This window comes from Polypterus senegalus, chromosome 1 (assembly GCF_016835505.1).
Source record: "Polypterus senegalus isolate Bchr_013 chromosome 1, ASM1683550v1, whole genome shotgun sequence".
NCBI lineage: Eukaryota > Metazoa > Chordata > Cladistia > Polypteriformes > Polypteridae > Polypterus > Polypterus senegalus.
The window spans coordinates 65,966,143-65,990,544 of record NC_053154.1 but is presented as its reverse complement, the minus strand read 5'-3'; the positions used below and the strand labels follow the sequence as shown (position 1 = coordinate 65,990,544).

Genomic DNA, 24,402 nt, shown 5'->3' with positions numbered 1-24,402 from the left:
TGACTTTCTTTTCTCTCAGTCCTTGGCCGCCAATCTCCTCCTGGGAGCTTCGTCCTGCTCCCTCTCCCGACTCTAGCTCTCAGATTGCTGGGAGGCGGCGCCTTTTATTCCTGCCCGGATGTGCTCCAGGTGGCTGATGACGATCTTCCGGCAGTACTTCCTGGTGTGGCGGAAGTGCTGCCCTTTGCCCTGGAAGCACTCCAGGCGTCCCTGGCAGGTTCCTCCGCCATCTTGCCAAGTGTGGCGGAAGTAATGTTCTCCCGGGTCTCAGGAGGCTTAAAGCGTCCCCTGGCGGTGGCCACGGGTCCCAAAGAGTAGGAAAGTCTCTCTTCCTTTCCCGTGGTCCTCTCCTGCTCCAGGGCAGTTGTGTCCTCCTGACCCGGAAGCTTTTAATGCCAGCTTCTGGTCTTTCTAGGCGTCCCGGCCGGGTAAGAACCCCAGCCGTCTGTGACACTGCCCCACCGCCAGCGAAGAACAGTCCTTCGTAGCGGCCATTCCCACGAGTGTACACTGTAGCCGAAGCGGGCATAAGTTGTCGTCTCCCAGGTCCTGGTCCTATAAAAATAAGCATAAATACAGGGGCGAAGTCGTTGCCCTTACGCCACTGTCTGGCATTTTTATCTCTGACAAAGGGCCAACACTCCCCCCTTTGACCAGCACCCTGGTCGCCGAAACCTTGGCACCCACTCCAGTGTGATCCACTCCCCTTCATCGGGGTACATACTGGGTTCGCCCTTGCTGACTTTGGAGCTTCCCTCTGCATGCGCAGAGGATGACGTATCACACTCTGCGAGCTCGCGGGCTCACGTCTCCCTTTGTAGGAAGAACCGGCTTTCCCCCTTCGATTCTTCCTATTTCTCTGGGGCATTCTGACAGCTTGGGTCTTCCTACGGGAAAGGAAAAGACCCCTTGCCGTCTGCGCCCCTGCAGAATGACGCGAGACTGATACTGGCTCCGACGGTAGAGCACTAGGACCCACGGCACTTATCAGCCGGCGTCTTGGCTCCACCCCTTCCAAGTGATCGGCATCTCGCTTCGTTTCTGCTGTTGGAGATGCAGCTACTAAGTCCCCGGAACCACACGATCCTGGGACGGGTTCGCTCGCGCCTCCCTTTTTCTTTACGGTACCGGTTTCACTCACCTGCCCCCCCACGATCCTCCGGCCAAAGATTCCAGTGTCGCGCCTCTCTTCCTCATGACGTAAGGTCTGACGTGGCGCGACCACCTTCCCCTCCAGCTTGTCTATACAGACTCGAAGGTCGTGTTCTACCTGCTTGACCATCTGCATCAATCGAAGCATCCTCTCCGACTGGTCTTGGTCTGCAGGCATAAATATAGCATCAGCCAGTGGAGGACTTACCTTTAAATCGGTCCTACTCACCGGCTGTGCACACTGGAGCTTTCTTCCGGGTTCCACCGGACCCTCCCTTTGCTCAGGATAGACGTTCGCCGGTCCCGTCTTTAACCAATCACTGACGGGAACACGGCACACACCGTCCAATCCCTCGCCTGTCACGGGGCGGGACTTCCGGTCTTCAGCCATCTTGCTTCTCCCAAGGGAACTGCAACTCTCACTGCCGTCCCTCTGCCTCGGCTGCTGGAGACGTGGCGGATCCTCCCCTTCCTCTAGCGATGCCGTCCCGGCTTCGCGGACCAGATATGCACACCTCAGCCAGTGACGCGATTCCAGGCAATCTCCTCCAGACCCGTCAGTGGGTGTTGCTACTGCAGTCCCTCCGGTGACGACAAACGCTGGGGAATCCCCTTCTCCTTTGCCTTGGCTGGCATTCCTCAGTCCCCTCGGGTGGAAGACAGCCCTCTGGAGAATCTCCGACGACCACTGGGCGATTCGCGGGACGTCCGCGGTGCGTGTGCGGACCGTCTCCCTGCAGGACGTGTGTGTGGTCGACTGGGGTACCGGGCAGCTCACAAAAAATTTATTTTGGGGTCCCCTGCCTTGGAACAGGCAGAAGGTCCCTGTTCGGGCGCCATTGTGAGACTTGCCCGGACACCACCAGTCGGAGACCACATCTTTATAAAAATCACACGTTTATTCATTGACAAAATAAACACAGTCCCAAACACCACACAATGCACAAAGCAATAATCACCCAAAATGACTTTCTTTTCTCTCAGTCCTTGGCCGCCAATCTCCTCCTGGGAGCTTCGTCCTGCTCCCTCTCCCGACTCTAGCTCTCAGATTGCTGGGAGGCGGCGCCTTTTATTCCTGCCCGGATGTGCTCCAGGTGGCTGATGACGATCTTCCGGCAGCACTTCCTGGTGTGGCGGAAGTGCTGCCCTTTGCCCCGGAAGCACTCCAGGCGTCCCTGGCAGGTTCCTCCGCCATCTTGCCAAGTGTGGCGGAAGTAATGTTCTCCCGGGTCTCAGGAGGCTTAAAGCGTCCCCTGGCGGTGGCCACGGGTCCCAAAGAGTAAGAAAGTCTCTCTTCCTTTCCCGTGGTCCTCTCCTGCTCCAGGGCAGTTGTGTCCTCCTGACCCGGAAGCTTTTAATGCCAGCTTCTGGTCTTTCTAGGCGTCCCGGCCGGGTAAGAACCCCAGCCGTCTGTGACAGGAGACAATTTGCTATCAGGTAATATAATGCATAAATTATTGTGTTGAAATTGTGAGAAAAAAATTGAAATGCAGAGTCGGGAGTTTCGTTTTGCGGACATGCTTGCCCCCTTTGTCTATCAGCGGCTAATTGAGTTTCTCTCTCATTTGTCTTTCCTCGGCGGTTTCACTTTGGCAATGGAGTCACTTTCTTTCAGCTTCATGTTGTAGCCTTGTACTTCTTTCTTCTTCTGACTCGTTAACTTAGGGCTGCTATGCCGGCTGTTTAAGCTTCATTGCTGTTACCTCGCACTTCTGGGCCAGACAAACAGACACACACACTTCCACACGTAGATGTTTATATATGAGATATTTACACACAGTATATTACCTGGTTGCAAGTGAGAAGTGGAGTCGGGGTAAGGGCTCCACCTCCAAGGAAACAGAAACTCACTTAGCCGCTAATAACACCAACGAGCCAAGCACATCGGCAAAACGAAACCTCTGAAGAAAGAGACACTTGCTTAGCCGCTAATGCACAAGTGATGTGAGGACGTCAGCAAAACAAAACCTCCTAGGAGAGAGATATCCAGAGTATTTCCTTTCAATTACCTGACATCTCTACATTTCAATTTTTTTCTGACAATTTCAATAGTTTCTAGGACCAAAAAGCCCAGGCTTACACAGCTAGTATACATACGCTGTATAGTTGGGAGTATGTTTTGATAGCATGTTGCCACACCCATCACACAACGAACCACTTGGATTTGGACCCGAGTGCAGCCGGTGACACCTCAGCACCACACTGGAACAGTGCGAGTATTTTTTATGGTGGCTAGAGGGCCACTCTGGTCAACAACCCCCAAGTTTTCCCTGTAAGTTGGAGGACCTGGTTGCACATTAATGTCATAGCAATTGCAGGATAAGGGCCATACACTTACCAAAAGGGCTAGCGGGTCGCAGGTTAATGCATTTAGTCTTCAATTTATTATTTTTTTTAAAGAAGACCTGTTGTGCTCATGCAGATAACAAAAGGCAATTATTTCTTGCCACATTCACCCTTTATGCTCCAGCCTTATTTGCTTCAGTGTAAAGTAAAAACAAGCTATTAGCCCTCATGCTGTTGTTTGTCATGTGTGCTGACTAATCCATGACTAGTGATAAGTTTGAATATGCCAGAGGCACAAAAGTAGTAAGCAGGCAATGAATAACATTTTGTTTGAATTTTTAGTACTTTCAATTAGTCTTTTAATGTGCTTTGCATTGGGCCTTAAGGAGAATGGGCAGCATTTCATAGGAATCGAGTTGGAAGAGTAGAGACAGTTCTGCAAATGCGATGTAAAGCAAGCAGCCACACAGCTGGAGAGAAAACACATTGATGGGTAGACAGGGCAGTGAGTCTGCGTTCAAAAACCCCTTGTTTTGCCAATACCAATTATTAAAGGTAAACTATCGAATAAAAGGCATGCAAGTGATAATGTCAGGCTGCCTATTCTGTACGTGACAAATAGGAGACGTCCATCTGTTAAACTCACTTGGTCATCTTGTAACTAAATTGTTCCTCTATCCCATGCAGATGAGAATCTCTTATATATATTTCTCTTCTGGTTCGTGCTGCTTCCACTTTAAAACCGGCCACGCCCACACGCAGCCGACATGGCATTTCTCAATTCCTATTCGTCCTCTTCCAAACTCTTCCTCACACTGCCTGCGGCCTCCCATACACCTTGCTAGTTTCATTATACTGCAACGGTTGTTTCCTAAGCCTTTGTTATAAAATGAACGACAGTATCTTCTTTGTCAACGGGTTTTTGTACAATGTCATCTCTATTCCGGGATCCAGCAACTACCTGTTCCTATCAGTGGGTTCTTTCTTGACACAAAGAGTTGACGAAGGCAATGCACTCTCACTACGACATAGGGCAGTAGATTTCATTGCATCACATTGGGACAGATTTGGCGACGTTCTTCCTGTTGTTCTTTCCAACGCAAATCGAGTTATCACAACAACTCAGGCGTACTATCAATACATGGCAACATCTGGAGTTTATGGTGGTCAAGCTGAAATTCAAGCTCTTTCAGAGATTCTCCGTGCTACCATTGTCACTTACTTCTAACATGACCCCAACATCCTGCCTTGCATTTACAATTCTGGAAATACTCTCTTCATTTACCTTATGTACTCAGGACAACTGGACAATGGCCACTACCGATTTCGATCATGTCTCCACAGCAGCATATAATGTCTGATAACACCAGCACATCAGTCCTCAGTCATTCTTCTCTTCCACAAAACACTACAGCTTTGTCTACTGGTACAACCTTCCTCTGCAACATTTGTAGTAAACCTTTCAAAACAAAACACAGCCTTGCCAAACACAAGAAAATTTACTACAACGACAAATTGTTTCAGTGTCATACTTGCACAAAACGTTTCATAATGCAGAACTATCTTCACAAACACACAAAAATTCATTCCGCTGAAAAATTACCTACCACTCCAGTAACACATTCTTCCAGTGCGATTCCTGCAACAAAACGTTTCAAACACGAACTTCACTTGCTATACACAAGAAAAGGCATTCTTCCCAAGAACTACTGTATATGAGTGCCAGAAATGCAATAAGAAGTTCACTACACAGGACTAAACACAACAAAACTCATTCACAACTCTTGCAGTGCGACATCTGCAAAGCAATGTTTCCAAACCAACGCAGTCTCAGCAGACATACACACAATCCTCTTCCTGTTACCACAGGTACTTCTTCACCTCATTCCTGTCTTCCTGTCCAAGAGTACAACATTGGGACTCCAGACCAGCAGTGTAAACACCGTCATGCACTATACTGGCCTGCTGAGCGTAATACATCCAACAAGTACTCGAGGTGCTTTAGTACATTTGCAGGAGCTACCTGTGTCTTTACAACAGCTTCTTACACAGCAAACATCAAAAGGTAAAAATTATCGTGAACACATTCGAGAATACAATTTTTCTCTAGCGTTTGCTTCCATGGGTGCACAGATAACTCAACCTCCTGGCCATGAACATTACTGTTTTAAAATACACGGGCAAATTTATCACCAAATCTCTCCACTATACACTAACACTTCTACCTCTCCAGGATATTGACATTTGTATGTTTTTGACACAACGCAAGTTACTGAAGTACACTTACAAAATAAAGCAAACTCTGCATGCAGCGAAAATTTACTTCTCCAGCTAGATTTCATGCTCAGAACCATCATCCCCTTTGCTAAATCATACAAACACATGCATGAAATTGCTCAGTCCAATCCAACAGGATCTGTACGAATGACTTTCATGGAAAACCCTGGGCAGGATTTACGACGATAAAATACCCCGACATGTCACACTGATGTTGCAGCGATTTTCGTCGGAGAAGATGGCGAACCCCCTGCCGAAAGGGACATTTGCATCTATCCCAGAGGCAACTCCTGTAAACAGATTTCCACGCTCAATATAAATTGCGATCCTATGGTTTACCCACTTTTATTCCATTACGGAGACATTGGCTGGCACAAAGATTTACAACAATGTCCCCGATTTAGGAACCGCCAACCGAATCAGGCTTACTCAATGCCAGTTTTACGCGTACAGTTTATCAATGAGGAATACATTTAGTATTTTGCACTCCAGCGGCAAACTATTCCAACAGTACGTCGTAGATGCGTATGTTAAAACAGAAGGGCGCGCAGCTCAACTATCTCAGATTACATCAACAAGATTTGCGTGTGGAACAATGCAAAGGACTATCAGACGCACTGCAAGCAAAGGCTGAAAATAACAAAGTATGTGTAGGCAAAATGGTCATATTACCGTCTACATTTCCAGGAAGTCCAAGATATATGCAACAAAACCGCTGTTGTACGTGGCTTTTTCTAGGTTTAGATCTTTCGACTTATTATCTGTCGTCTCCAGCAAAACACCTATTCACAACTGCATCTTTCAAGAAGTATTTCTTTCTTCTTGATTTCTGAATTCCTTTCTCACCATTTTCCGTTCCTGTTCTTACACTGGCGTATGCTACGGCGGGCGTTGGCTAGTTAAGATTTATTTCTGTTGAACTACAAAAAGTTTTCCTTCCATTACACAACTTTTTCTCTTGTTTTCATTCATAGCCTTTATATAATGCTATAAAACATTCCAGCAAGCTGTAGGCGGTCAGAGCACACTGCCGTTATCACCAGTTAAATAATGTGACACTAATGGTGTCCTGTTACTCTTTTTGACAACATGGTTTGATTTCATTGCAGTGAGTCACTAGTCACCAGGGTTGTCTTTTGCATCTGACAGAGTTAACAGCCAATGAGAACTCCATTGGTGGTACAGTGCATATACAATGCTCTCAAACAGTGGGGAACACTTGCTCTGCAAGGAGTGAGGGAAAATGAGTGTTTAGGTGAAGACCAGGAAAGGGTTGTTGAACTTTGGAAACAGCACAGACATACATTTGTTGTGTCATCTTCGTCGTACCGAAACAGTTTGGTAAAATGGAAAAGATGGGCCAAGACTGCAGCTTAGTTCAGCATGATCAACGTTAATTGGCTACTAAAATTCGGTAATTTCACAGAGCAACCCAAGATTTTTAAACGTGATGAAATGTCAACGAGAGAATTGTGTGATCAGTTCTGCAATTTCTAGTTGTACATCTTTACTGCCTTGGAGGCAACAGGATTCAGCAACTGCAGTCATCAATTGGGACCTGATGTCCAAAGAGGGTTGTCTAATTATAGTAGTGTTCCTGATTGCCACAGCCATTTGTGTGAAAGGGTTTAACGCCTCCTGCCTCACATGCATCGATATCCTCGAGTACAAGTTTCAATTTGCAGCTAACTCGGTGGAATTCTTATTCTTATTGTGGTCTGAACTGCACACCGTACTTCAGATGTGCTCTCACTAGTGTATTACAGTATACAGTATACTCTGATCATAATGTCTGTCACCTGATTCAAATATAAGTGTTTTCAGAAGAACCTGATATTTCCTTCCTTAATGACTTCTGCCCAGCGCTTAAGTTGTTTTGCATCAATGTGACCTCCTAAATCATTGTCAGAAATTGCTTCATGTAAGATCACATCGCCCATCTTGTATTAAATTTTAATGTTCCTTTTGTCTGAATGTAGGGCTTTTAGAACTGCAAAGTTTTCAAGAACTTTTCCATTTTTTGGCTGTCTTCATTTGTTTCAGACTAGCAGTGTTTACAAATATCACAAGTGTTTAAACAAATTTAAAGTGTACACTTGATGAGCAAATTATTAGGAGCAGCTGATTACCAATGCAATTGTCTAATCGGCCAATCATGTGACAGCAACACAGTGCATAAAGTCCTGTAGATCCAGGTCAGGAGCTTCAGTTAATATTCACATCAATCGCCAGAACTGGGAAACAATGTGATCTCAGTGATTTTGACATTTGGGCTAATCTGAGTATTTTATGTAACTGCTGATCTCCTGAGATTTTCATACACATCAGTCTGCATCAAACAAAACATCCAGTGAGAGGCAGTTCTGTGGATGGAAATGCCTTGTTGATGCGAAAGATCAGAGGAGAATGGCCAGACTGGTTTGAGCTGACAAAAAGGCTACAGTAGCTCAGATAACCACTCTGTACCACTGGGGTGAGAAGAAAAGCATCTTGTAAAGCACAACATGTCAAACATTGAGGCTGATGGGCTACAATACCAGAAGACCATGTTGGGGGCTGAACCTGTCAATGTAAGTCAGAAGGCTGAGGCTTCAGTAGGCCCAGGCACACCTAAACTGGACAGCTGAAGCCTGAAAAAATGTAGCCTGGCCTGAAGAATGTTGAGTTCTGTTGAGGCACACAGATGGTACGGTCAGAAGTTTTGCCATCAGCAGGAATCCATGCACCCAATGTGCCTTGTGTCCTCAGTCTAGACTGGTGGTGACAGTGTAATGGTGCACACATTGTTAATACCAATCAATCATCCTTTGAATGTCACGGCCTGTTTAAGGTTTGTTGCTGACCATGTTCATCCCTTCATGGCCACAATTTCCCCATCTAATGGTGACTAATTCCAATATGATAATGCACCATGTCACAAAGCAAAAATCCTCTCAAACTGGTTCCATGAACATGACCAGTAAGTCCAGTGCTCTTTTAGTGGTCTTCCGAATCACTTCCTCTGAATCAAATGAAACAGATTTGAGATGTGGTAGGACAGGAGACTCACAGCATGAATGTGCAGCTGACAAATCTGAAGAAAACTGCAGATGCAATCAGGTCAACATGGACCAGAATCTCAAAGGAATGTTTACAACATCTTGTGGAATCCATGATGCAAAGAGATGCGGCTGTTTTGCATTTACTGTACATTTACATTTATTTGTTTGGCTGACTCTTTTATCCAAAGCGACTTACAAACGAGGTAAACATGATCGAGTAGTATGAGGCTCGGGCCTATTTATTCAGCAAGTGTTGAAGGAAAGGTAACAAAAAGCTGATTACCACAAGTGAAAAGATGTAGTAACTAATAAATTCACAATCATAAATTACAATCAATACAACAATTAAGCTTAATCTGCCAACAGATTAATCAACAATATAAAATCTCACAGAGCAAAGGTTTTTTTTTCTCTATCAGGTCGACACAGAACAGATGGGTTTTCAATTAAATACAATGAGGGAGTCAGCAGTACAGATGGAGGTGGGCAGCTCTTTCCACCAATTGGAAACTACAAAGGAAAAGAGTCAGGATTGAGATTTGATGTCACACAGGTGGCATCACCAGACTCTGTTCCCTGGCCGACCTTATTTGACGAGAAGGAGCATAGCACTTCACCAGTGTCTCCATGTACTTCAGTGCTGGCCCATTGACTTCTCTGTAGACAAACGTCAGGGATTTGAACTCAATGTGTGCTGCTACAGGGAGCCAATACAGCGATCTGAAGAGAGGAATGACGTGTCTGTCTCGGCTGGTTAAATATAATTCAGGCCGCTGTATTCTGGACTATCTGCAGTGGCTTGATAGCACATGCATATGACAAGACCAAATCCTGGACCAGAAGTTGTGCTGCATTCTCTGTCAGATAAGGTCTGATTTTGTGGATGTTGTACAGCGTGAACCGGAATGAACGAGAAATGGTAGAAATGTGGTCAGAAAAAGATATTTGCTCATCGATTATCACCCCAAGTTTGCATACTGACTTGGCACATGTTAGCGACAGTGACTACACAGAGATGAGGAGATGAGCAGAATGGCTGGCCAAGTTCACAAGAGTTTTTGCCATGTTGAGCTGCAGATGGTGGTCCTTCATCCAGGTTGAGATATCAGTAAGATATGTTGAGACTCTACCTAATACCGTACTATCCTCATGAGGGAAACACGTGGTCAGCTGTCTATCATCCGCATAGCCCTTATAAGAGAGTTCCTGGGATTGCATGATGGACCCAGCGAGGTGGTGTACTGAGAGAAAAGTAGAGGACCTAGCACTGACCCTTGAGGTACACCTGTGCATGTCTGGTGTGCCCTTGACAACTCTCCTTGCCAAGACACACTGTGTCAGCCTGAGATGTAGGACTCAAACCATCTGAGAGCAGTCCCAATGATGCCAGGGTCAGAGAGGTTGACAAGAAGAATGTTGTGGTTGGCAGTGTTGAAGGCAGAGGAGGGATCTGGGAGGATCAGGACCAATAACATGTTAGTAACTCTAACAAGTCGTAACTGGTCGACCACAGCTAGTAGAGCCATCTCAGTCAAGTGGTGCCTCTTGTAGCCAGACTGGTTGGTATTGAGCAATCCATTCTGTACAAGGAAGGAAGAGACCCGGTCAGAAACCACATGTTAAAGTTTTTGGAAAGAAAGGAAAGGAGAGAGACAGGCCTGGAGTTGCCAACTTGGTTTGGACTGAGTGTTGTTTTTTTGAGAAATGGGGTTATTGGAGAGTTTTGAGAGTATTAGTATTCCTAATATTTTTTTCAGTGAGCATATGTTAATATAAATTAGAAAGACTAATTGTCCAAGTATAGATCCCCTCAGGACTCCAATGATGGCATCCCCTTAAGGTGTAGTCTTCCTTTTATTCGAACTCTTAATCTCCAATTTCCTGCCAGCTGAATTAACTTGGAAGTGCAGCGTTTTTAGTTCTCTGAGGCCAGTGACATCTTAGACGAGTCTTTGTGGAACTGTTATCAACGGCTCAAATGGTGTTGCATGCTTTTCCATACAAAGCTCTGTCCTAGAGCCTCATTAATGGCACCTTTTGAGAGGTCTGGGGTTTATTCTGTGTTTCTGTGGCATTTTCAGCAGGGGCTGAAGTTTGAACCATTAAAGTGTTTATTAGGATTGTAGGCACAATGTTTTGATTTGAGGGGCAAGCTCTTTAAATTGTTTCTGTTTTTATGTTTAGGTGACAGATAACAAAACTGGTGAAACTTTCTTCTCTCATACATGGGTGTCATCTTCGAGTGAAGGCAAAGGGAATGAGGTAAGAGATGGTCTTTTAATCTTCCCACTTGACGCGTTCACTTGCTCGTTTAATTTCATGTGCCGTGGTATTTTCTACTTCTCTAGTATCGTTGCTGATGTGCCCAATCATTGCAGTTTATTGAAGCAGTGCATGTGTCAGAAGGTGTTGTCAAAGATTTTCAATCATATTTTATTTTTAAAGCACTTTTTAATATAACAAATGTTGGCCAATATGCTGTACATAATAACAGAGTAAAAACAACTTAAAATAATTAAGAATTAAAAACATTAAACTAGAAATCAAAACACATCTTTTCAACCCATTAGAAGGCTATAATAAAAATATGACACTACTACTTTTAAACATCTCCATATCCCAATAAGAAAAGATTTTAATTGAGATTTAAAAATGTGAACAGTGTTTAAAGACCAAATTTAAAAACGTAGAATATTCTATAGAGCAGGGGCAGCCACAGGAAGTCGAGACCGTGGGATGGTTATTGATCCGATGATCTCAAAGGCCTAAAGGTGGAGTAGGGGTGAAGTAGGGGATCTGAGGTATCACGTGGTGCCGAACCATTGAGTATATTAAAGACAAATAATAAAACTTTAAACTGTAGTCTGTATTTTACTGGTAGACAGTGAAGAGAGGCCAGCACTGTAGAAATAGACTCTGTCATCTTTGTAGCAGTCAGGAGACGACCTGCTGCAAAGGGGGCAGGGAAGACTGACTACCACCCAAATAAAGATAATAAAAATCATCAAGACGAGAAGAAATAAATGCATGAATTACTTTCTCCAAGTCTTTAAACCAAAGCACATATTTCAGTTAAACTGCAAGAAGCTGCCTTTTGCCACACTGTTAATTTGCTTGTCAAACGTAATAGACTGATCAAAGATGACACCCCAAGTTCTGACATGGGTGCGCCCATTTGCTGACCGGGACCCTAATTTATTACCGATATTGCTAAATGAATTTGGGAAACCAACTATGATAACTACAATTTTACTTTGATTTATTTGAAGGGAGTTTTTTGAACATCCTCTAAATAAGTAATAATTGTGTTTAGAGATTCATCACATTTTAGTGGCAGATATAACTCGGTGTCATCAGCATAACAGTGAAAAGAAATGTTATATTTTTGAACAATTGATCCTATACAAAGAGAACAAGACAGGGCCCATAGTGGAACCCTGACGAACCTCACAGGTCGTAAGTGTTGAAGAAGAAGAAAAGCCACCAAACGTCACTGAAAAAGTCCTCTCTCTTGAGTAGGAACTAAACAACTTAAGTCATTAGCTTGAGGACCAACCACATTCTCAAGATGATCCAAGAGGACGGAGTGATCGATGGTATCAAAGGCTGCATTTTGGGTCTAGCCAAAGATTCAGAATCGACAGCCAATTGTAAGTCATTGGACACCTTAATGAGGGCTGATTCTGTGCCATGGGGTGCCCTGAAACCTGACTGGTAAGCCTCGAGAATGTCGCTGTTAGTTAAGAACGTGGAAAGCAGAGAAAAAAAACTTGAATAAAAATGGCAGTTTAGATATGGATCTAAAATTATTTAAAATTGAGGAATCTAAATGTAGTTCTTTTTTTTCTACAAGAGTCTTTAGTACATTGTGTTTAAAGTAAAATGGAACAATACCATTTACTAAACAGCTATTGATTATGGTGTGAATATTAGGGGCTGCTGTGATATCGTGAGGGAGTAATATCCACTGAGCTGGTGGTCGGCTTCATATGTAACACTACATCAGTTAGACAGGAAAGCGACACAAGCTAAAGCAGACATTTGCTAAGAGGGGTCATGACTGGAAGGCAAAATATCTGTGCCAATTTTATCCATAAAGTTCTGAAATTTTGCACAGTTTTCAATAGTTGCATTGGGAGAAGGGTTAGGGCTTAGGGTTAGAGAAGGTAGAAGGGTTAGGGCTTAACACACTGAATTTATTCAACTAAATAACACCTTAGGATGCTGACAATTTTTGGAAGTGATACCAGAAAAATCTTGTGCCCTAATGGTTTTAAAATATTTCTGACAATCAACCAAACGGGTTCACAAACTTCATTACTGAGCCAGGGTTGAGCACTCTGCTTACACCTCCTGACTTTGAGTGGAGTGACAGAGTCTAATATTTCTGGGCAGGTGGAATTAAATAGTTACCAGATCTCCAACTCCAGGTAGGAAGATAGACCCTCGACAATAAGCGATGAAGAGACTGCTCAAAAGGCATCTGAAAAACGTTCGACATTAAAGGGTTAGAAAAGTGGGAACAATAGGAGGACCTATGAGGAGTAGAGAAGACAGAACGTAGGGTAGCCTCGAACACCAGAGGACTGTAGCCAGAGTATTTCTGCATTGCTGACAGGGAGGCCTAGTCACAAGATAAGGTCCTGTGTATGACCATGTACATGTGTAGGGCCATCGACTAGCCGAGTCATGTTGAAGGATTCTAGTAACTGCAGAAATGAGGACCCTGGTCAACAAGAAACAGTTTAGACAGACAACAAATATATGAATATTGGAAACCACCAAGAAAGAGAATCATCAAAGTGAGGTTCAATGAAAGATAGCAAGCCTGAGAGGTGAGAGGTCTATAGATAGATAGACAGAACTTTATTTGTCCCCAGGGGGAAGTTTTATTTATTTTTTTTTTGTTTAAAGAGAAGCTGTTTAAATAAATAATTACATGAATGAGCAGATAAAAAATAAGTAAATGTACACACACACTTTCATCTGAACAAAGAAGAAATGAAAAATACAGAAAACTTTACACTTGCCTGTCACAGTGAGGCATTATGCAGGCCAATTGCTGTTGGTATAAAGGAGCCCCAGTAGCGTTTCCTGACACACTTCCGCCACATAATTTGTTGACTGGAAATACACAGTCTGAGTGTGTCAGAGAGAGGATATGCAGCATTGTTCATAATGGCACTCAGTTCTATTCGCTATAACCTCCAGAGAGTCCAGAATGAGCCCCACAACTGAGCTTGCCCTCTTAGTTAGCTTGTTGATTTGGTTGTCCTCTCTTGAAGTGATGTTTCCAGCCCAGCACACCACAGTGTAGAAAATCACACTGACCATCACAGAGTTACAGAAGATATGAAGAATGATACATTTAATAGAATTCTTATTGAACTTTGGAGGTCTATAGACAAGAGTACAAAGTATTGGATTTGTTTATTCCACTTTACATAACTGCACCTCAAAGCTGGAAAATCATTGTCAACAGACGACATGGAAAATGATTTCTAAAAACAATTGCTAAACTCCCACCAATACCCACAGTTCTAGGGGAGCTGAAAGAGTTACAATGGGCTGGGGAGAGTTCATCAAGAGGACATACTTCATTATTACTTAATCACATCGCAGTTATAAAGAACTTATGAAATAGAAACAAATCATTTGAAATGAAATTTTTATTTTGTTTTGCCTGCCTAAGGTAAAGTCATCCCGATGGAGGATTTCAGGAATTGTGGGGTAGAGGGGTCTTTTCATCGGATTGGCTGGCCCAGTGCTATCCCAGCTGTGGATTGGCCAAATGGCGGTGGCAGCTTGATGGCTGAGGTCTCCAGGACTGTAAACAAATCCAAATCATATTATGTGATGTAATCTACTGTTAAATTCTGGTCCGTACTTGTAAAATTTTTATTTTTTATACTGTATTGAGGATTTGTTCTGTTCTGTGTATTGTATTGTATTGTATTGACATTCTTCTTTTTGACACCCACTGCACGCCCAACCTACCTGGAAAGGGGTCTCTCTTTGAACTCCCTTTCCCAAGGTTTCTTCCATTTTTTTTCCCTACAAAGGTTTTTTGGGAGTTTTTTCTTGTCTTCTTAGAGAGTCAAGGCTGGGGGGCTGTCAAGAGGCAGTGCCTGTTAAAGCCCATTGCGGCACTTCTTGTGTGATTTTGGGCTTTACAAAAATAAATTGTATTGTGTTGTATTTACAAATGGACTGCACATTTATCAGCGCAATATTAACTGGTGTAGAATCTTTGTCTGGCTGCAAAAGATAATGAAGAGGAGTATAATTTGGCAAATTTAATGTTGCAATGCTTAACTCCGTGTTGTCTCTTTGAAAGGGAAAGGGAGTATTAGCAAGTTATTTGTTAAATGTACCTCTAATCAAAACTAGAATGCTAGAAGATTTTTGTGATAGATAGGAGAGCACTTTGAGCTACATTATTTGTATGAAAATGTGCTATATAAATAAATGTTGTTGTTGTTGTTGAGGATGTAGTTAAAGGAACACACGTGTGTGCATTTTATAGCTAGTCATGAATGTGGTTTCATTTGAAAAGAATGAAATATGTCTGCGGTGGGCTGGTGCCCTGCCCAGGGTTTGTTTCCTGCCTTGTGCCCTATGTTGGCTGGGATTGGCTCCAGCTGACCCCTGTGACCCTGTAGTTAGGATATAGCGGGTTGGCTAATGGATGGATGGATGAAATATGTTTGCAGACAGCATCACCGAGCCCTGTTTACTTTGGGGTAAGCCATAGTTTTTAAAAAAATGTTGAAAGTTGCCAAAACAGAATAAAATTATCAACAAAACCAAAACCCATCTCTCTGCTTTGTCTTGGAAGCCATTCATGCAGGTCGAGGAGTCTACTAAATCATCCCTAGCCATGACCCAATGTAGAAATTGGCCTGGAGGGACATACATGTTTACTGTTGATTATTAAAAATTCAAGTCGATCCTTAAAGTGGCATTTCAGCAGCTCTGACTGATGCCACAGAATGTCATTTGTGCCCGCATGGACAACTGTCTTTTTTATGGAAGCTAATAAGAATAGGAGCTCTAACATTAAATCTTTAACTTGGGCACCAGGAAAACAAAAATCACGCTTAACTTGAATTTGATATTCATGATTATGGAATTGGTGGTTATCAGTGTTGTAAGATTCCGGGTTTTTCATCCATGAAGTCAGTGGCGGCGTTTTAGCACAGAAACTTGACAGCTACATAGCACAGACGGCTGAGGGTGGCAAGATGTACCAATCCGCAGTCCAGAGTGACACAAGGCCACCAGAGCAGTGCTACCTTCCTGCGATCTGAAGCAATAGTGGTGTGGGATGTCTTGCCCCAGAAAATCAAGGGGCAGGGAAGCCAGTTGGCGAAACTAAATCCTCTTTTCCAGGAAGCTAAATCTGTTTTCTAGTTGAACATCTTCTGGAAGAGGGGGTGGCGGTTAGAGAATGTACCCCGTCCTACAGTCTTCAAAGAGTCAGCTAAGCAAGGTGTCGAACTGGCTGATGCCTTGGGCCTAGCTGCCAGTTTACTCCAGGGCTTGTGCGGCAAAGCAGAGTTGTAGTCCGGGCCAAGCCGGGGAACAGTGGAACGGAATAAGCATTTGCTGCACCCATCACGAGTACAGAATCACGGAGCTGTTCATCCTTGTGAATTTGATAAAGTACTGATATTCTCTCATCTAAGTCCGCAATCCTTCAGTCTCTTTGAAGACATCTCTCACAAACAGGACAAGTAAGTGATGGCATAACTCCACACTTCATTTAAATAATGCTTCATCATAAAAGAACAGTTGGGCAGGGAAAACAACCTTTAATTAAAACAATACTCTGACTACGTAGTTAAGATTTTTAAGTGAAAAGTCACTTCAATGTCGAAGCTTCGACCACCTCAAAACACCACAAAGTATTTCAGCCAGGATTACATTCATTTTGAACAGTTAAAAAGTCATAATTCAAAGGACAGTGCCATTCAAAGCAAAAACAAAAACAAAACCTGCAAAGTTTTAGAAGGAACAATACCATATATATGTAGTGAAAACAGAATTGGAATGGCCAACGTTCAAGTGTTTTTCCCAGCTGCTCTGATGGCCAGCTAGTAAAGTGTCCTTGCAAAATTCATTATGGACGTCTGTGGGTGAATTTGCATTTAACTGTTAGTTTTAGTCCCTTTGTCTTCAGTGAAAAGCTGGTATCAAATTTAAAAGCTGGGTGAAAACAAGTTCTTATGCTGTCTTACCATACATTTTTGGTTTCTCTTTAAAGGAATGATAACAAGAACAGTGTTTAGTGTTATGTTTTCCAAATTTGAGAAACACTGGGTTTGAATGTGGGCCCACTGTTGTGATCCAGCCACACTCACAGCTAAAGAAGGAGACTGCAGGCCCTAATAAACAGCCAGACGCGCTCTCTCCACAGGTCTGCCACAGCGGAGCAGGCCTGATCACCTCAGGCGGCCTAGCCCTAAAGTCAAAAGGCTGTACCAAAAAGAAGCGAGGACAAGTTCAAAACTTCTGGTCCAAATACAAAACAAAACAAAGTTGTTTTATATTTACTGTATATACTCGAATATAAGCCGAGTTTTTCAGCATCCAAAATGTGCTGAAAGACGTCACCCTCGACTTATATTCGAGTCAGGTCCCGCTGCCCACGCCAACCTGAAAGAAAGCTGGAGTGTACAGTACTGTGGAACCTCGGTTCACAAACGTCTCTGATCACGTACAAATCGTGTTACAACCAAAAAGTTTGCCAAACTTTTGCATCTGTTCATGACCAAACACTTGGTATACGAACAAGCCAGTTTCCCTTTCGGTTTGTGCGTGCCAATGATTTCTGCACGTGTTCAGTCTCTCCCTGTGCATTCCCTGTGAGGGGAGAGAGAGAGAGAGAGAGAGAGAGAGAGAGGGAGAGGGAGGGAGGGAGGGCTGGCCGGCCGCATAAGGCAGAGAAGGCAGTTAAAGAATGCACCGGGCTTGTTTTTAAAGAGACAGATTCGAGCATTGTTTTAACCTCATTGTATTTAAGGAAGACTTTTTTCTATTGGATTTTAACCACCAATTCACTTCTGTTTACAGCGATTGGTTCGTAGCGTGCATTGTATGCAATGTTACTTTTCTTGGTTGTTTATTAAATTACGGATTTTTCAAAGGTTCATTTTTTTCCCTGTGCTTAAAACTCATTAAAAAAAGTGTTTTTAGCGAGCGGTTTGTAGCGCTATAGCGCAAACTCTTGCAGTGTTAGTTTTCTCTGTTGTTCAAGGTTTTCTCAGTGTTACTCAATGTTTTTACATTTAGTTTAGTATTAAGCTGTGCATTCTATGGTATTATTAACTATATTTGTGCTTAAAAAATCTTTAAAAAAAATATATTTACATACAGTTCGTACGGTCTGGAACGGATTAATTGTATTTAATTACAATCCTATGGGGGGAAATTACTGCGGGTCACGACCAAATCGGGTTACAACCAGAGTTTTGGAATGAATTACGGTCATAACCCGAGATTCCAATGTACCTGGTTTGGTCAGCAGGCAGGTGGGCTCTGTGTGGTGCTATGCAGCCTCTGTGAGACTCATTCTGGGCTGTGTGCTCAATTAATGAGCTGATGCCTCAATTAATGTGCGGTAATTTTATTGGTATTTATTTTGATTATTGAAACTTACTAGTAGCTGCCGCATTTCCCACCCTAGGCTTATACTCAAGTCAATAGGTTTTTCCAGTTTTTGTAGGTAAAATTAGGTACCTCGGCTTAAATTTTGGTCGGCTTATACTCGAATATATACGGTAAATATATATTCGGGAAAAAAAACGTTTAAAAGGTTTACAGAAATAAGGACGAAACAAAGTAGGTTTTATGTAACAGTAGCTTAGAGCAACAGCAAAAGTCAGGACAAGCATCCATCAAAAATAGCAAAATAGAAAAGAACAGGAAATAAAAAAACAGTGACGATGATGCACCTTGTATAATTACTGGGACCAGTTTCCAGCTGCATGACCAGGTGGCCCCACCTCCTTAGGCTGTACAAAAAGGAGACAACAGAAAACCCTAAAAAACAGCAAAATAACCAATCAACCAAACAATAATCAATACGTAAGATACAAATAGTGAGGAAAACATTTTTAAACTTGCTTAGCAGTTATTTACAATATTTATGTGGGCTGTTTAGCAATCAACAACAGTATTTATTTTGACAATGCCCCATCAGGCATTCTACCTAACATAAATGTTCTAATGGAATTCTTTATTGCATTTTTTTGTTTTTTTAAGACTTCGTCTTAGAGGAAATGCAATGTGTCTCATGGCAGGTCGGGATATCGGATTTCATTCAAGCATTCAAACATCACAGACGGCTGTACAAGACTTTGATCAGGTGGTGGTGCCAGTGCAGAATGCCACCACAGAAGAACCAGAACAGAGACAAGTAAAAATAATGATTGCAGGTCCATTGAAAATGATGATAATTCTATGCATATCTATTTTTTAAGGGTAAAATGTTTTTACGAAAAGGGCAAATTAAAAAGTGCGCTTTGAGGAGTTTTTGTTTAAAGTGAATCCTCAGTGTTAGCCTGGCGTATGTCTATTGGTAATGTATTCCAGATTTTTGCATAACAACAGAAGTCTGCCTCAACATCTTTTATGCTTTGCTCTTGGAATAATAAGCTGACAGTTTACCAACTTTTGTTTAAAATGTGTTGATGATCCGTTTGTTTCATATATTTATGCATTTGCAAGATACACATTGTAGCCAGAATGCTGGAGTGTAAGAAGGGCATTTGGCAGCTCTGTATGCACACAAGCAATCACTTTGTTTGTATTCTGTGTTTAATCTTGGAAGATGTTCGGTCATAAAACAGGCTTGATGTAGCATTGGCTAAAGCTGGTGCACTTAGGGTTATGTGAAGTTCGGTTTCACAGCCTTCAAAAATTAGCCGTACTTGGTTTTACTTTATTTCGACAATTTGTTTATTTGCAAGTAAGCATAAATAATAAAATAAGGTCTAGTAGCCCCAACTCGGGAATTCTTACATGCCAGGTATCTGCAAATACCCAGCGTTGAGTAGCATTGATTTGCAAAAATGAAATTTACAAACCTGTCCCATTCTAACACCAAGTAATATGGTTCAGTGTGAAACTTAAACACTGTCAGTTGCACAAAAAGACACTTTCCAAATGTATTGCCTTTCACTACACTTCACAATGGAAGTACCTCTGAATGTGTGACTCCTTGAAGCCCACCATATATGCATGACAAATGTCACCATACCATAACCACCTGGCCATTCTTTTTGGTCTACTTTTCTAACCGCTTGTCTAATTGATCTAGATTTATACGTCATCAAACAAGCATTTTTAAATATAATGTTGGCTACCATGACTTGTTTCAATCTGTTTGTGCATTTAGTCAGGTCAGCGGCTTTATCTTGGTTTTCTCGGTATTGGCCACCACTGTAGTTTGTCATTATAATTGGGCTGCTTATTCAGTTTTGCATATGAGGACAGCTGATGTTTTTGGAACTGCATGAAGACATTGAGGACCCGAAGCATCCAGTGTCCTTCGAGGGTGTATATAGTCAGGTGGCTGCCTTTAAATAAACATATCGGGGAACAGCCAATTAATTGCATTTGATAAAGCCGTCACAATGTGACCTGGTTTGCACAAATTAAAGAGGATCAAGATCAATCTCTTTATCAGTGTGAAGTGATTTAAAATTATTATGCATCACAAGAAATGTGAACTTTCGTCACCAAATACAATGTAAAACAGGCTTTTTTTCACTGAACAAACCAAAAACAGGATCACCTACATGATATACAAAAATATTAGTTGGGGGGGATTTATTAAATAAATCAAACATAATTCTTGAGGCAAAGATGTAACCCTGACTGAAACTTAATAACCACATATAAGAACAACAAATAATGAATGACCGTGAAAAAAATCTCAAGATTATTCTTGTCACATAATCGAGAGGTCAGGTTTCAAGTCTGATAGTCACAACGTCCAAACCGCATGTATTTGGGTAAAATATTGTTTAATAAACCGTTTCTGTAAAATCGTCTCAGGCACCACAACAGAATGTGCTCAAATGAGAACAAACTTTTGAATTGAAGACCCGACTCCTTGTTCATTCATTGGTTAGGAGGCCCTGCCCATTGGTGGTTAATACATTGGCACTTCATACAACATCAGAAGTGCAGATCAAGGTCTGAGACTTGTACAATTAGAGTTTAAAGGGAAAGAAATGCTAGTAAAAACATTACCAGGCAGAATGTGCGCCTTATATTTGTGCTGTGAAAGACAGCGACCGTCATTGAGCACCCAAACCCTGGACACAACTGGCATAGTCATGGGTTTAAATACAGTGGTTTTATTTCTTTTAATACCTGTACATGTACTGTAGACCTGTTTCATACAGCACAGTACATACAGGGAATGGTGAGTCCTTCCTTTGATTCTTCTTCCTCACACACGCGTGTTATCCTCTGATTCTCTGAGGCGAGTCAGAGGGCTTCTTGTAAAATGGATCCTGGAAGTACTCCTGGTGCTTAATCCAAGTGCAAAGGAAAGTCTTCCGGGTCAGGTGGAAGTTTTACAAAGGAAGTACAGTTCACTCCTGCAGCTTCCTCTGGTGCAGCAGGGTTATTTCACTGAACTACAATTCCCAGCATTCCCTGTGGTCTGGAAAATGACACTATACTCCAAAAAGGCTAACTCCCTTGGACCATCCATTATCCCAGGCTCCCTTCCTGGCAAGAATCAATACCTAACCTGGTCAGGATGCCATTCCATCACTGTTCTTCATCTCTGGCCTACTTTCTTGGCAATGAGCCAGCTTCCCTCTTGGCTTACAATACATATCTTGATAAGCTTCAATAAAAAGAGAGTCAGATCACCAGTTGCCGTGTCATAAATTGCACTGCAGTTTGGAGTTCTTGACCAATAAATGAGGAGGTGAAGGAGGCGGATCTTCAAGTCAAAAGCCTCACTTCGTTTAAATCTGCTTCACAGTTGCATACAAAAGACTTTTCTGGCATATTTGACTAAAATATTTTACAATGTTTTTTAGGGGAAATACGGTATATGCCTTTGCGATGTTGTTGGTGGTGACTGAATGCCTAACGTGGAATCTTTTGCAAAACTGAGTAATGTGAGATTTTTTCATGGCCGATTTTAATATTGCTGTTTGTTGTCCACATTGACTTCCATTGAAGTCGGATGTATCAGGAATTTTGTTACCTCTGTTCTCCATAAAAACATGAGATTCATTTTCTTGGCCATCGCTATAAACAACAGACACAGAAGAAGTCCAGCCACTTTTTTCTTGTGTGTGTCGAGTTAGGCATAGTGTAGGAAAGGTGTGATGGAGGATTTTATGGTAGTGAGAGGGAGATAAGGAGATCATGTGAGGAATATCCTGGACATTAAGATCTTTCTCTACAGCTGCATTCCCTGTTTCTATTTTTTGAGCCATCTATTAGAATCTGGTCCTTCGATTTAAATTTGTGATTCCACTATGGTCCTCTTTTCTAATACAGATCTTAGTCCTTGAACGTTTACCAGTGTGAGAACAGCAAAATCAGATTTGAAGCCAATTTAGTTTTTTCCCCCTCCCGTCCCCTGTTGCTTTGTGTGACATGGTGACAGTAATCCTGAAAGTTTGTGTGTATGAAACACGACAGTGTTGGGGGAGAGCAGGGGTGTGGCCTGTTCCCAAACCACTTAGAATAGATAGAATAGGATAGAATGCCTTTTATTGTCATTGCACAGATATACAACAAAATATTTGTATGTGTCCCCTAAATAGTACATACAATATAATAAAAACAGAATCTTCACCAGATTCAACGTACTCCACACATACATTTATATAAATTAATAAAATAATAAAACCAATAAAACATTGAAGGTGGAAAACGTAAATAGTGGAATAAAGGAGAGGACTCGGCACACAGCCCTGTGGAGCCCCAGTGCTGAGTGTCAGGGTCGGGGAGTGAAGAGTCCCCAGCCTAACAGTTTGTGGTCGGTTTGATTCATCTACATGTGTGCTGATTGACACACAGGTTGAGGAATTTGGTCACCATCCAGCTAGGGATGATCGTGTTAAACTTGGAATTGATGTCCACAAATAACCTAATCCAGTCGGTAGATGGTGGTACGCGAAGTGTTGTGGTTTCATTTTCCTAATTGTTGTCACTGAAAAGAAATGCATTTTATATATTTGTTGTCAGGGACAAAAACGAGGCAAATGATCTGTATTGCCAATGAAAGATTTAAAGAACAAGAAACGGACCCTCTTGTTTCCAGATAAGCATCTTTGGTGATATTGTGCTATTGGCATGGACTGTCACATACCCAAGTCACTGTTCATTATGGACTCTTCAGAGAGTTGCCAGGTAAATACTGTGGAAGTATGAACATTCAGAGAGGTGACCAAGTCTAACAGAAAATCTGAATTTTGTAGTCTGAAACAAACCATTGGAAGACAACACAAATCCTATAAGGTTATATACATGGATGTATGTGTTTTCTATGAACTTAAACTGTAAACATTTGTCTCAGTCCAATAATTCACTCTGGATGTTTCCATTAGCACCACTATTGGGTGAAGAACCAGCAACTCTTGGTTTACAAAGACCCACTCAGATCCTGGAGAGGAACTGGATAACATCCCATCCCATGTAGATGGTTGCAGCTTCTAATCTTCTGTGTGTGACATCAGAGTGAGCTCTTTACCAGCTTCCTGCTCACTATGCATTCCACCTGGTTGGTTACAATATGTAGCCTGCTTTTGGGGTAGACAAATTGTTGTCATAGCCCAGTATGGGGTTAGACGTTAGTGCAGCAGGTTGTTTAGCCACCTCACAGTACTGGAGGGAGGGTCCTGTGTGCTGTCATGTTCTCTTCATGTCAACATGATTTTCTCCCACAGTGCAAGGACCTTCAGTCTGGTTTAACTGTTGAAATTCATTGGGCATACTGTGATCTCCTGGCATAATCAAGTTGCTACAGGGAGGTTACCAACACACTATATTAGAGTGAATGGGTTCAGATGGAGGTTTGAATAACTTTGCTGCCATTAGGCTTGTAAAAGGGTGTACATAGAGATCGAAGTAAAGCATCCATGGGGAAGGTGACTATTTGTGAATGGATGTGATGGTTCCAGGCTGCTGAAGCATGCCATTTCTTCCATCTGCCTCACAGGTGTAAGCCCAGTGAACTCTTTGGCTTGACCTTCTGGTGACTTATGATGCCATTTTCAGGATGAGGCTGGCTGTTTTTTGTCTAAAGTGGACATCAGGCTAGAACTCTATTTTGTGGTTCTTGAACCCAACTCAACCTGAACCCAACTTAGACTTTTAGGGACTTGGTCTCTTGCGCAGCTGCTTGGCTGTTTTGTGTTAAAAGGCCACACTGTCCCATTCCTCCCCATTGCGGACTATATGCTGTCACCTGGAGAGTTATGACTAGCCTTTAGAGGGTTATGGGGCCGTGTGTTACTTGGTCATCCTGTCTCTGCCAGCAGGTATTCCAACCTTTTGCCAGCCCCTCTGCTTCCCGTAACGTGATGACCCGAATGGTATCTTCAGTTAAAATGCTTTAGCTGTCCTCCAAATAAGGAACAGTAAATGCCATAAGAATGCAAAG

At 42.5% G+C, this 24,402-nt stretch overlaps 1 protein-coding gene across 1 annotated transcript in view; it reads left to right on the top strand.

Moving 5' to 3' along the window:
• LOC120526768 (dickkopf-related protein 3-like) overlaps positions 1-24,402 on the top strand; it is a 107,950-nt gene that overhangs the window by 24,960 nt on the left and 58,588 nt on the right. The window contains exon 4 of the mRNA XM_039749920.1: positions 10,941-11,018. Within this exon, the coding sequence (XP_039605854.1) occupies positions 10,941-11,018 (78 nt within the window). The remainder of the gene's footprint in view (positions 1-10,940; positions 11,019-24,402) is intronic.